General features: G+C 46.5%; 1 protein-coding gene across 1 annotated transcript in view; it reads right to left on the reverse strand.

Moving 5' to 3' along the window:
- Positions 1-15,286, reverse strand: part of ttc27 (tetratricopeptide repeat domain 27) — a 108,842-nt gene that overhangs the window by 48,620 nt on the left and 44,936 nt on the right. Inside the window, exon 9 of the mRNA XM_031578611.2 lies at positions 11,774-11,840. Within this exon, the coding sequence (XP_031434471.1) occupies positions 11,774-11,840 (67 nt within the window). The remainder of the gene's footprint in view (positions 1-11,773; positions 11,841-15,286) is intronic.

Raw genomic sequence — 15,286 nt, forward strand, 5'->3', positions numbered from 1 at the left:
AATAGATCAATCCATACAGAAAAACAAAATACAAAATCTGTGGTCCTGTCAAAAAATGTAATTTTAAGAATATTAGTCTGACCAGGGAGAGCTTTGATACACTGTAATAAGAAATGTCATATGATTTTGAGGAGTGACCTGAAGTTTTTTTCTTTTCTTTTTTTTTGAATGGGCTATACTTGATAATTGTTTTTTTAGACTGACCCATTCAGACCTTGGGTGGGGATTTATGAGACATCTCAATGACACTTCCACTTTCATTGTTTGAAAGCTGGAAATAATTGCTGAGTTTTCACTGCCAAAACAGGACAAATTTCAGAACATTATTTTGGTTTATATCACCCAACCCTGGTCCAAGTGCCCTCCCTTCCTTTGATGATTAGTCTGTGGGTACTGGGAGGACCTAACATTAGCTCAGAAGACATTAGCTCATGACTGTCCTATCTATATCTGCAGTTATTCACTGGCAGTTCGGCGTAAAAGACTCAACCCACACACTTCACGAAGATTAGCAACCACCCACCAGGGCAGTGTCTGCATTACATATCTAATAAACCTTTATTCAAAAGCCAAATGAAACAGAACTTTGGATCGTCACCCAATGACTTCACAAGGAAAATGGCTCCCCCCTTTCTCTGTATGCTCAAAGAGGAGCATGATCATTACATTTTCTGTTTTTTTTTTTGGTGATGGGGGTTCACTGCATTGCAGGTTTCTGATGCAACTCTTCCTCCAAAGCAGACACTTCTGGAAAGGAGTGCGCCGCTCGTAGCTGAGAGCGAGCGGCATTGAGTCCTCAGCATGAGGGAGGATGTGGTGGATAAAACGGAGACAGATCAGAACGCAACGCCAACCTTATTAATCTCATAATTACAGCCTGGCCACCGAGGATGGCATGACATAATCGGATGCAGTCGAGCATGCCATCCAGACACAGGCTGCGGAGCAGAAATAACTCCTCCACTTGCCTCCCATCCATTTTTCCAAGCGTGAGGACCGTTGCCAAGCCGCTCACTTAAGGGCCTGTCTCCAAAGTGTGACCGTCAACCCCAAAGTCTGGCTTCAAGGGTTCGGAGCCTTTTCACCTGCAGCTCAGACTAGGCCAAGGACGCAGACGTGCCTTAGGCACGAGGCCAATGAGAAAAACGAAACCTCGAGCCATAATTAATCATAATTGTCTAAAGAAATTCCAGTCAATTCTACAACAGGAAGACTAACACATAATCCACTGCAAAACAGACGGTGATGAATACTGACATTCGCAGTAAACGCCTTTCATTTCGGATCTCTGTTCGATACACCGTCACAGCAGAAGCGAGGTTTAATAAGCTAGGACCTTGGCCAGGGGCCTCGATGCTTGCTGTGATTGTGTTTACCACTAGCTTGCTGTGTACACGCGGCTCTCCCTCGGTCACCCTATTCCGAGTGCGCTGCTCTCAGAGCCACGCAGCGGAAAAGTGCAGACGGTGGACTTAACTATCCTCCAGGTGCTTCGGCACGAAGAGGACGCCAAACAGTAAAGCCTTTGGCCTTAATTCGCCAAGACAAGCCCGGGTCCGCGCAAAAACTACCACCTCCTCTCATCCACCTACGCTCATCCACCAACACCCACAGCTCCCTCTCACACAATCTGCCCACCCAGGAGGAGGCAGGGATGGCAGAGCTGGGTCAGAGGTTCGCCCCTCCAGGGCTGAGGAGAGAGGATAATGTGTTCTGAGATGCGAGGGTACGTTGACTCTATTGGAGTGGACGTGCGGGGGGAGAGGAAACTTAACCTCTGTAGATAGGTCATGCAGTGTGCGCTGAGCCGTGTAAAGTCCTTCAAAACGTGACAACACACAGCCATGTCAAATATGTTTGTGTGTGTGTGTATTCATGTAGAGCAAGACAGTGTTGATGTAATAGGCCCACACCATGCTCTTCACAATAAAGAGGCATTGTTTGTTTTCTTTCTTTTTCTTATTGGAAGTTGACAAGGAGACATCAGTATCTGTCTGACAAACATGTGATGAACAGAATTAACCAAAATGAACACATGCAAATGCTCTTGAGGAGATGACTAAATTTCACGGTAAAGTTCGCAAGAAAATCGTCAACCTTATACAGAAAATATATTTTACATGATACTATGTTTAAGAATCACACACACAAAAAAAGTTTAAAAAAAACCTCAGCTCTGGTTAAGACATCAAGCTTGGGATTGTGTCTCAAGATTTATGGCAGGGCCGGCACATAAACGCACGGGTAATAAATTAACCTCCGTGGTCTCCGAGCCTGCTCCGAGCTCGGGCTCCGCCGCTCCAGATACATCCATGGGCCCCGAAGAGGCCGGCAGTGACCCCTGAGCCTCAGGAGGTGTCCCCTGGCTCTCGCTTCAGGAGATCCAGCCAGCGGCCAGGCTGGAGCTGCCATGACGGGGCTTAGCACATGAGAAATCACAGGTGGATCACAATCGCAGGTGCATCGTAGGAACACGGCAAGAGAGGCCAAGGAAATGAAACGTCGAAAGAGACGGACCTCAGGCCGCACTGGGGAAAGAGCACCAAGACTTCTGTGGATTACCTACTTACGTGCACATACATACGTACATACATACACACATACACACGCACACACACACATTATTTCTATTACTATGTCGTAATCATGTTAGGCCACACTGAGAGCTTTCCCCATTTCCCTCACGGTAGAGCACCTTATTTATCAAATCACCCTGTGAATTTAATGGAATTTGTTCTCTCAAGATACGCTTCCATGATCTGAGACAGCTCTGCTTTGTTCCTAATTTCCCAGGTTGATTTCCCAGGCTGGGGGAAATGACTCGAGGACATGGCATTACAATCACCACAAAGAGGGGCATCCATTGGAGTTTTCCAGGTGTCTGTCTGTCTGTCTGTCTGTCTGTCTGTCTGTCTGTCTGTCTGTCTGTCTGTCTGTCTGTCTGTCTGTCTGTCTGTCTGTCTGTCTGTTGTCAATTACATACCCCACACTTCTACTCTGTGGACACATATTACATATCTGCAATGCAACAGAAAGCCAACAAATTACAGAAAGCAATTACTACAAAAAAGCACAAGGTAATGAAAAGGCTATTCCAAATCATTGTCAAATACCTAGTGGCCGAAAAATTCTATTCCAAAACGATTAATGACAAATTAACAAACTATTTTTCACAAGAAATCATCCAAAGGAGATTCCATGCATACAAAATATATCACTTATTTTGTTTTGTTTTTCTGACAGTTTCAAAGTGCTTTAAAAAGGCAATTCTTCAGCGAGAGAAATTACTCTGCTGTCCCCTTCCAGGGTTGCTATACATCAAGGAATGTTCAAGAAAAAAATAATTCAAACACTGTTTTACACTCAACACTATCAATTTTGCATTATGCAATGTTTTTACATGATATATATATATATTTTATTTCTTTTAGGTTGTAAAATATGAACATAACTTTTATTCACCCAAAACAACTTTTATCACATTTTATTTGCAGTTGAAGGAATAATAACTATTTCCAGCTTTGATGAAGCTAAATAAGACATTGCTGACAAGGGCCAGACGAATGACAACCATCTAACCAGCCTGCAGATTCCTGGATCCACATGTAGGCTGGGAAGATGCCTGCTCACACGGCCAGCCATTGTTCCGGGGAGGCGGATCGCTCCGGAGCAGAGCAGAGAAGAGCAGAACACAGGACTCTGGAGCAGGCCTACTCTAAGCACCGCACGTCCCTCACAGACAGCACTGACTTCATGGTTCCACTGAGGAGGAAAGACTCCAGGTCTGGGGCTCAACATGTGCTACACAAGTCATCCCCAACCCAGAACACTTCAACAGACCATGTCTCTTCCTCCCCTTTTCCAGTTGCGAATTTGTCGCGTTCTAGCTAATAAATTTAGATGTGCATTTTGCCGTGTTTTGGACGACACCAGCATGCAAAACTTGGTTCAACTGCATGGAAGTCATGACTTGATCGCATCAATCTGTCAAGCAGAAGAGGAACCACTGCCTAAAGGGAGGGGAGAGAGTCGGGGCTGGTGTGGTTTCCTTAAAAAAAAAAAATTTGCAGTCCAAAAATACTGCCAGGAACCTGGACTCCCAACACCCACACACACCCACACATATAAATACACACACACGCGCGCACACACGCACACACACACACACACACACACACACACACACACACACAGGCCACTTAAAGCAGGAAGATATTTAATGTAAGCCCACAGATCCCCAGGCACACGTAATGGAGCTTATTCATCAGTGGACGGCTCTAAATCATTCCTCCGCACACACCTGTACTCTCCTCTCCTTGACACCATCACTCCGAAATGTCCTCCTCTCCAACCAGATATTACTCACTCCACACATCTCCGGCGCATATAAATCATGAATTAAGTGGTCCACGGCGGTGTGCAACAGGTACATCTTTATCTTCATCCCATTCACGAATAGTGCATTAGGTTGCACTAAAACGGACCATCCATTTTCGAAACTAAGTCCGGACATATTGGAGAGCTGTCGCATAGCATCCGGTAGATAGCAACAGGGTAACTTTAATGGCAAATTAGCTTCAATTATCTCCATAACGGCTTAAAACATGATCAATAGGGCTGCACTGCTGAATGTGTGTGTGTGTGTGTGTGTGTGTGTGTGTGTGTGTGTGTGTGTGTGTGTGCCGACTATTCACAGGCAGTAATTACATAGGTCTGAAGATCGGTGACTCTAGGCCGTGACAAACAGCGATATCTCTTGCTTTAAAAAAAAAAAAGCTATGAGCACCAGAGACGAGATCACCCTCTCACCTCTTAATTAGCCACTTCTTCCTCTAGCCCAATCGATTCTAATTAGGAGTGGAAGCCAGTCAGTCACTGAGCGAGAGATACTTTCCTGAGAGTGGAAAACAATCATTCTGGCACTGACAAGTCTGGGACTTTCAAGCTGTTTTTCTGAAACATACAAATGTCGATTCCACCAAGATTTCCATCTCTGAAACATTTTTCAATTGGCTTTGTTCTCAGAGGGGAGGTAATGTGTTGACACCACTTCAATGATGAAACATGTATGGTTTTCAGTTGTTTTCTTAAACCGACTGAGGCAGTAATGGACTTGGACAACACAATGAGATTTTGCTCCAGTACAAATTTACATGAATGACATCATCTTTTGGAGAGGAAACCACTGACACAATGTTCCAGGGGAAGCTCCCAGCTTGATGACTGAGAAGCAACACAGAACCCAAACGGTTCTTTAAAACGAGAAAGAACGAGAACTACCCCAGGGGGCTTTACTCAAAGGAACCATGCGCGTTAAATACCACTGCTCTGCATCGATAGACTGATGGGGTATGTTTCCCAAAAGCGTTGATATATGATAGAGAGACATTTGGCAATTGATAGAATATCATTTGGAACACTTTCCACGGTTACCACGGCGGTTGCTTAACGGCACTTTCAGGAAACGCAGTCCTGGTCTATGATAGCCCTTCAGCTTCATAGTTGATGCTTAACTCCAGCATACGTACTCTTATGTGCATAAAGAACACCCATACAGTTAAGAGAAGAAGTCAGTGCTCTAGAGTGCCTGCACCCGAGAGTGGACCGGAGAATGAGATCAACCCCTTTAATGAAGGCGTGAAGGGCTCGAGAGTCAGGGAACGCACCCAATCCAACCAAACAAACCGTACGATCCTGATTGAGTTTCACAGCCCTCCCAGCCATCACGTCGGTGTGTGGGAAAAATAGGCCAGAGCAACGGGCCCACTGAGTCGGTCAGAGATTCAACAATAATAGGAAACAAATCGCTGACACAGGCAGCCCTGTCGGACGCCACGCCCGCGGGTGGATGATGATGCCTTCTTCCTCATCGAGGAAGACATGCAAGAAGTGCTGACACAAGAGAAAGCTGTAAGGATACATGGGAGACTATAAAAAGGAGAGCGACAACACAAAGGGAGGGGAAAAAGGAAGAAGGAAAACGTGTCCAGGTGGCCCACGCTCGCGTCGGGATTGGGAACGGATGGCGGCTGGGACACACACCAGAACAGCACCGACGTCATTGACCACGCAACAATCTTCCGGGCCAGTGCCAGGGACGACGCCGTCACACACAAAGTGGTAAAAATATATATGCTGCTGGATTTCCTTAATATTTTTTGGTCTTTTCAAAATCTGACATCAGAATAATGATGTTACCTCACCCCATTCTCTTAGGTTCTGTGTACTGAAGGACATGCACCTGTTGACCTCCAGGCATGGCAGAGAGATGGTAATGTGGTAATTCCCTCATTTTATGATGTGTAAGAAATGGATTGAGGTTTGGAGGACAGGGATGGGAGTGATCCTACCCTTTGGGAGCGGTTACTGCCAGAGAGGCGAGGGTGTGGGGGATGTTCAGGAGACACTGCTGTACTTGGTTTCAGCTATGCACTGTACAAAAGCACACTCGGGAAGGAAAAAAAGCTTCAGAATCACAGCCAGATGTCAGAATCAAAGCCATGAAATAACAGTTCTACAGCGAACTGTAATTCTCTCATGATGCATGCCAATACAAAATACCACCAGGCTGACATTACCATTCAATACCATTGAGAAACTCAAAATTGTTCATGAGTGTATGGTCTAATGTTATACACTTCAGCAAACTCAGACACACCAAGTGATGTAGGGCCTGAGGTGTGAAATGTGCAAAGAGTTTGGTTCACATCAACCACAATGCTGTGCATGTCATTTTGTTTTTCCATCAAATAGAGATGTCGATGAGAGCGATGATAAAAACAAATACGAAATATGTCATTTCAGAAGTCCACCAACAGCCTTTCGATCATGAAAAATGCTTTGACTTAACACTCGGGAGAAGCTCCCACTTGCTGTGCTAAATGCTCCCTGGAGACCTATCCCAGAGGCAGGCATGGCGGCCCACGCTCAGGCAGAGTCTACTCATGAGTCACTCTGACCTTCCGTCCATTCAACAGCAATGGCAGCTTTTCTCACCTGGGCCCAAGAGATCTCATTCATCCCCATCTGAGCTGAACCAGAAGAAGGGGCTGGGGGCAGCAATAGTGCATTTATCCGTTTCGTGCCTCAACTGTTACCGATAATTTTACTGACGGAAAAGTGACTGTAACGTTAGCTTTTATAGTGCTAAAAGGATGAAGTCGCCAAAGCAGTCCCTTGTGTTTCATTTCTGCAAAAATGCAAAGTCAGCTGCTGCCACCGTTTAAGGTTTCCACTCCCCCCACCCCAACCTACCCTCCCCAAAAGGAGAGGAGAAACTCTTTTAATGTTGCCCCCTCGTGAATTATGATTCCCACCGTTCGTTATGGACCAGTAGGCAGGTTATTCTTGGATTCTTCCTTCCATATAAAACAGAAATTATTGGTTCTGCATTTAAAATACGCAAGAAGTATGGAAGGCCTAAACTCCGTGAAGACATTTGAGGAGCTTAACAGCACTGAATCGGTGGTAGCGGTCGGGGGAATAGAGAGGGAGGGGATTTTTCCAGAATTACTTCTGAGGTTTCATGATGAGGGGCCTTTGATCCAAGGGAGGACAATGAAACTCAGGAATAAGTACCTGTTTGTGTTGGAATGCTGTTTCAAAATAACTTGATTCTTGAGACCAATAGTGGAGGACTGTTAACCAGAACCGAATCGGTTCCGAAGGAGTGAAAAGAGTTGCAGACCCCAGGGGATGAGGTTGGAAATGAAAAAGGCAGAGTGTGCAGAAAGTGGGACGAGCCCAGTCCTTCTGCAGCGCCTTCAGCCAACAAAATAACTGTGTACACACACACACACCCAGAAAAGCACACACAGACACACGCCGTTAGTGTCTGTGTGTGTGAGTAGTCACACCGGTCACCCCATGAGCACACGGAGACATATGCCAGTGTCACAGTCACAGGAAACTGGAGTTTAAATCCACAGAACCTGAGAGAAAGTGATGATTATTTTTCCACAGGGATTCAAGACGAGAAAAAAATAAAAGAGTGGCTTGGCCAGCAGCTATGCCAGTCTCAGGGTCAGCCTTGAGAGACAAATCTCCCCTCTCTCTCCCTTCCTTTCACCCGCTCCCTCTTTCTAAAGCTTTTAATTTCCCATCCATCACATCCTCTTTCCTTCCGCTTCTTTCCTCTGTCCATCCTCGACAGGGACTACCCTCGTTGAACCCTGTTAAAAGCCTCCCGGTTTAGCTGTCAAACCCCGGCGATCTGATTACTCTACATGCCTCCTCCCAGGCAGCGGAGTGCCTCCGAACAAGCTTGCGGGTGTTGAAACTGGAGGCTGAATTACTGTTTGGGGGGGGGGGGGGGGGCGGGAGAGATGGAGAAAGGGGGGGAAAGGGGGAGGTGCACTTGCCAAAAGTGCAAGACATCCAAGTTTTCCTGCAATGGAAAACCACAGATGTAGGAAACCACACCTGATTGGGCTCTCTGAGGCACTGTGGTTTCAACAGCAGGATCAAGACTGCTAAACACAAGCCGAAACCACCACTTAGTCTTTGGGGCGTCTCGTGTATCTCAGGTGTTTGCTAATCTAAGGTGTCCTGAAAGGAGATTGTTGAAGGTTACAGGCACAAACTTCCATTGGCATAAATGGGAGACTTTGTCCACCACTAGGAAGAGACGGCTGTAAATGTATTTAACCCAAATAATGACTTGATTGGTCTCCAAGGCTGAGCTGAGGTTGAGAGGAGGCATCGAATTCAGCTTGTTTCAGTCGCGAGGGTTGGAGCCTCGCACAAGAGGCAAGCCAAGCTTCCAGAGAAATAAAGAGATCATACTTCAAATCAAGACTCTGAAGAAGCTGGGCTTTTCTCCTCGGAAAGCACTAGGCAGCAGAGCATGCATGATGAATGGAAGTGACTTTCGAGAGCTGTGACTATGGCAATAACACAGTCGTAAATTAGATAAAGCCGAGAGAGCACAGAACGAGAACAAGCCAAAAAAACGGGAAATAAAAAGCAAAAAAAGCGCAGCAAATTATCCCTAATGTGGCACTGGGAGCTAACACCTCAGCTTCTGTGGGACACCAACCAAACCACAACACACCAGATATCCTTACTAGCACAAGGCTGACTCGGTTCACATTAGCATCTTTTTGTGTGCATCACCGCAAGTCAGTGAACATACAAGTATGAGCACATGTGGGTATACATACTGAATGCAAATGGTAAAAGGGGCCGTGTTTAAATCATAGATTTATGAGAGCTAACACATAAATCATGTTCACATTCATCCATGAAGGTGATTTATAACGGGCTTAAGCCGCACGTATAATGAACAGCGGCAAGAACACAGGTTCCCACATCTCCAAACTTGCTTAGCTGGCGAAACTACCGCATGTAATGAATAATGATTACAGCAAACCACAACATCGTAATGTGTGATAATTCGCGACAAAACCACTCAAAACTGTCTGCCCATTTTAAAATTCAATAGAAAAGCTTGTCGGTGAAAACACATTTGACAGTGCTGAGGCCCGGGGAGGGGGATTAGCCAACATGCTAATCAGAGTAAAGAAACACCTCAATGTTTGCCAGAGACTACACTGGCTGGAAGCGCCAGACTGACTGCATAACACTAATAATCACGGATGACATTTCAGAGAAGTGGAGCTCGAAGATCAAGAGGAGAGGTGTATCACTGGCATCAAGAGATAAGGCTCAGTAAAGTACGCTGTCGTCTCCAGACCAAGAACTGGGTATCATCAGGGGATCAAGGGGAACGGCTTGTTTTTTTTTTTCTGCCGATTTTGCTCCAGAAAAACCTTTGGCTAAAAGAACTTGCATTAATAACAGATTAATGGTTCAGCTGTCTTTCCATCTCCAAGAACTCTACCAATGAGGCATCATGGAATTTTGAGATCATTTGTCAGAGTTATCATTATGACGGGCGTTTCTCTCTCTCTCTCTCTCTCTCTCTCTCTCTCTAGAGGGGGGGAAGCTGAGACTGAGCATGTGTGCACACCACTGCCGCATTCTGACATTCCAGAGGCGGACGGTCACGTACTCGTCCGCCACACCGCAGGGGTCTACCGGGTCTTCGGGGACCTGCTCGGTTGAACGTAGCAGCAGGGGAAAGCGTGGCCAAGGCACGGCCCCTCGCGCTCTCTGACTTCAGGGGTCCCAGCGGAGGAATCCAAAAGACAGATGGAAGACGGCGGGGCGATGCGATGCGAAGCACAGCGCAGACACTGGGATATGCACACCTACAAAGGCACATCAGCCGGCAGGTGCAATGGGCTGAAGGCATGGATGCATTGGATTGGAACAATTCGGTCTTTTTTTTTTATGTTGTATTGGACAGCTTCTAAGAACTTACATGTAACGACCATTTTGAGCAATTCAGCTCACTGCTCAGTGATCAGACAAGCACTAAGTAAAAGCCAGCACTAAAATCCGGTTTTAGGTCAAGGTCTTAAATGACGCGACAATGCGAATGAATAACGCATAACAGTAGGCCATTATTCTGAAACCCTCGTCAGAGTATGTAAAGCCGTAAGTGTGTGTGACAGCAACAGCGATGGAAGCGACATCTTGAAAAACAAACCGAGCGGGAGGAGCAATGGAGTGCAGAAATGCCTCCCTAATGACTCAGAGAAAAGGTCAACGGGTGGAAATAAGGGGGACAGACAGTGAGAGCAGGAGATGCTCTCCGCCACTTCCAACATTTTTGGCATTCCAATAATCCCCCCCCCCCCTTTCCTACCCTCTCCCGCCAACCCCCAGCCTTCACATTTCTCAAGTCAATCGGAGAATCCATCCTCAGTCTGAAAAGGTATGTGGCGACTGCAGTAATTTCACAAGTGTTTACGTAAGCAGCAGTATGTTTTGAACGGTCTCAACACCTGTTTTTGCAGGACTAATTCTACTTGTCCTTTATGCTGATTTACAACGCCTGTTTATGAGCGAATGAGATGCAAGACGTGTCGACGAAAGAGGGCTTTGGGCGCCGAGAGCCGCTGCCGCTTTTTATGCTTGAGTGGCCGCCAAGTGTGCTAAGCCTCTTAGCACCTGTGATGGCATCGTTCGTGATTTACCGCCCTTCCCGAATGACGGCACAATGAAAGGCCGCCACAATCTCATCGCTCACCTTCACGCTCATGTGCTCACTGACCACGTCAATCAATGAACGTTCTCAGTCTTGAAAGTTTGAGGCGTGGCGCGTGACCCACAAATGTCTTCTTTTTTTTTTTGTACTCTCGTCTCGTCATTCCATCAGCATGAGCCTTTGAGGCAGTGTTTTCGCAGGGATACATAAATCCAGCTTTAGAATGACAAGCAACAGTGAGAGAAGATGTGGGAATCAGAGGGGGGGGGATCAGTCACAGGACACCAACCACTTAATATGGGCGAGGGGATAGAGAGAAGAGATGGAACGAGGGGAAGAAAGAAGGAGAAATCAGAGGGATCAGAAAGAAAAAGACAGGAAAGAAAATAAACCATAGATTGAGAAATTGAGAGCTGGCAAGAAAGAAATATAGACAGACCATGTTGAGACAAAGGCAGAGAAGTCAAGAGAGTCAGGAGAGACAGAAAATAGCAGGTAGGACGGTAGAAAGGAGAGGAGGGAAAAGGTATATTCTGAAATAATCAAACACAAAAAAATTCAAGGTTGAGAAAGAAATCAGAGAGGCCGTAGGACAAAGACAAAGAAATACAGACAGAAAGGCAGACAGACACTAAAAGATAGAGAGCGTGCCACGGAGAGGAAAAAGTGATTACGGGGCGCGAGGGAGGAGAGGAGAGGAGAGCAGAGCCACAGACTCACTGAAGTGAAGGCCAGCAGCTCCTCATCTGTCAGTCTGTGGATGGGGTTGTTCTTCTGGAAGTCGATGCTGCGGAGACAAAGCCACAGAGAAACACTGGATGAGACTGAGGCTGGACCAGGAGCACCGCACTCTCAGTTCCCAACATAAATTACAATACTCGCAACAGAATGCAGACAAAGGACCACTATTTCTTTGCAGGCTTTCCCATGGTCAGATATACAACCAGTGGGTATCCCTCAGTAATTTACACAGTACCACCAGATTTATGTGAACTTAGTAGCTGATGGCAATGCAATTTCAACAGCGTCACCAATTTGAGAGTAAATCGCGAAACACGACCGCTTTGATTTACGCTTCGGACCATAAGAGTGATTTATGCCTGATTCCGTTGGTGACGCACAGATGAAAAAAGAAAACTCCTTTTCATCGTTTTGTTTTTGTTGCTCGACAAGGCCAACGACGGGACGTTGCAGAAACAAATTAAGTTCATCAACACATACAGACTGCACTCAACCCTGTCAAGGTCACCTGTCATGCACTTTCTTTCAAACACACACACACACACACACACACACACACACACACTCGCACCTGTCAGACCTGTTGAAAAGTGCCACCATCACCCCCAGGCAGCATAAACACAACAGCACATTTCACGTTAAGCGGGAGAGACAGTGGAAGAAACCACTGCTGAGTAAAAGACAGAAAACATATTTCAACAAAGTGAGGTCAAGAAGGGCAACACAACAACTCCAAAACAAGCCCCCAGGTTACCCATTCATATTGAACACGCACATACAGTATTCATTATTCATTCAGCGTCTGTACTATCAAACAGACATATCTGAGGTGTGTGAGAGGAAAATCTTTTTATCACACATATAATCAGTTCTACATTTTGTTTCAGTTGTACATTTCTGTTTTAAAAGGAAAAAGAAAGACAAAAATAATCCTTTAGTATAAAACTTTCCTGTGGTAAAGTTATTGTAAAAGCTTTTCCACATACACAGATAACCACTGATATAAGACCACTTGCAGAAAGGCAGCTTTTCTTGTTGCCTTCTTGGATAAAAGAAGGAAAGCCAAGGGGGAGAAGGACAAGGGACCCTTTCCAACCCAGAGTGGGGTTTGATTTCATGGAGATTAGGTGAAATAATTACCCCATACTCTTTTCAAAACTTTGTTTATTATTTTTCCACTGGAGGCACAGTGAGGCTCACTGTATGCCAGGTGCAACAGAACACAAGGCTTGTTCTCTACGCTAGCCATCATTAACAATTACAAAAACACAATCTCTCTTTCTCCCTCACACACAGCCTCACCCTCTCGCTCACTCATACACACGCACACACACACACACACACACACACACACACACACACACACACACACACACGCACACACAACACAACGAGAATCCCCATGGTCCAGAGGTCTAATGTGGGGTTTGGACGGAGCGGGCCCACACAACAGTGTATTAGTGTATTACTGATGGGGAACCCAGCATGGGGCTGAGGGTCGGCTTCCGCTCTTGGCCCAAGGAGAGGTGGAGGAAAGCAGGCTCCCCTCGACCAGACCACGGCTTCTGGAAACGGATAGGTGCACAGAACAGTGCTGCTGACCACAGCCTCTCTCACACACACACACACACACACACACACACACACACACGCACAATAATGTGAAAAGAGGAAGCGAGACAATGACGCAGACTGCTCGACTGTTACCTGGTGATCAGCGTGTGGTGGTCGCCAACGTGTTTATCTGCGTGAGAGCGAGTACGCGAGCTCTGGTAATGACTTATAATTGGCTCTGGGGGGGCTGGTGCTGTGGCTGCACGGGGGCCGACCTCACGGCTATCCTCGAATGCTCCATACGTGCCACGCAGGAATGCTGACCATGTACCGTAACTAACCAGCAGAAGCGTTTATGCGCCTCAGCACATTCCGACTGTTCTTATGGTCATCTCCACTTCCCAATTATCTGACCGAGGGCTCTGAGAAAAGCCAGCAAAGGACAATGTGTGGAGATGAAGCTCTGATGGGAGTAATATGTATGTGTGTGTGTGTGTGTGTGTGTGTGTGTGTGTGTGTGTGTGTGTGTGTGTGTGTGTGTGTGTACGGAACACTGTTTCACTAAAGAGATTTGTAGGCAGACACTTAATGTATATTTTCTCAGACACTTTTCACCTCATATTTTACTCCTGGCTTAAGTACAAATTTGTGTCTTAGTAATACTGTGTGTGTGTTTCCCTGGACAGTGCAATGGGAAGCCCTTAAGCCCGCTCTGTTGGCTCCATGTCAGTCTGGTTAAAGGAGGCCATAAAACAAGGGGCACCCATTTTCTGTCTGAAGTCTCCCAAATCCCCCAAACCAGACATCATCCTCCTCTCTGCAGCCCTTCATTTATCAGTGACCACTCAGCACACAAAACCAAAGCCTGCCACAGACCTCACAGCCTTAAGAGGCACAGCGCCGTTATTCTACGTGGCAGTTAAACGCTTATATGCAGTATCCTGGTCTACCTGGTCTAGAGTCTCACTCAACATCCACAGTGAGGGATTGGAGGCGATGTCAAACAGATACAACCAACCGGTAATTTGGCCTGGCGTGAGAGGATTTGGTAAAATGCCGACATCTCAGGTGTGTGTTCTGATCAGTTTGCACTTGGAAAAGAGGAAGAACACTGAAGAAGTTTTGGTACACAACAATAAAACACTGATGTGTAATACCTCAGGTGTTTTTCGGAGAGACGAACTTCAACTTAAAAGTGCGGTTCTGAGCATCTTTTCCAACTCTTTCGCTCAGAACGCTGCAGAAGGGATTACGCCACGGCTCTTTCCAAACTGCTTCTCTTCTTTTCAGTCCCGGTTTTAAATTCAGGAATGACCCTGAACACCCCTTGCTACCGCTCACAGACCCGCCCCCCCCCTGCACAATGGAGCCGCAAGCAGTGAAGCAGGGCATTGTGGGAAGATGCAAGTGGCCAGGGGAAGAGGGAGCGGGGTGGGCATGAAGCCACAGGGGCGTGCTAAGAGGAAATGAAGTATTGCTCAGGTATGCAAGGCGAAGTTTCTCACACAAACACACAAACACACTCTATGTGAAAAAAGCTTACACCTCAGCGCCTTATGTGAGACTCAGGGCCGAGCTGAAGGCTAAGTGAATTCTGCTCCGTGACGGCACGGCCTTATTCATTTGGGCCGATGATAGCGGTGCGACTGAGTTGATTCTAGAGTTGTCGGCGATGTGCTTTTCGTAGTCTGTTTTCAAGGCTGATGCAAGGACGGTTAAGAGCAGCGCTGAGGGGCGGAACGGTTTGCCGTGGCAACCAGACAGGATTGGATTGCAGGTACTTCTTTCTGTAACTGAGCAGTAAAGAGGTTTGGAGCCGCTCTCCTTCTTTTTCTTTCCCTCTCCCCCTCTTTCCCTTCTCCCTTTCACTCCCCCTCTTCTCGTGTGACCAGCACTTAATCCATCCTTAACCATCAGTCAATTCAATTCCACCCCAAG

Source organism: Clupea harengus, chromosome 13 (assembly GCF_900700415.2).
Source record: "Clupea harengus chromosome 13, Ch_v2.0.2, whole genome shotgun sequence".
In the NCBI taxonomy this organism is placed as follows: Eukaryota; Metazoa; Chordata; class Actinopteri; order Clupeiformes; family Clupeidae; genus Clupea; species Clupea harengus.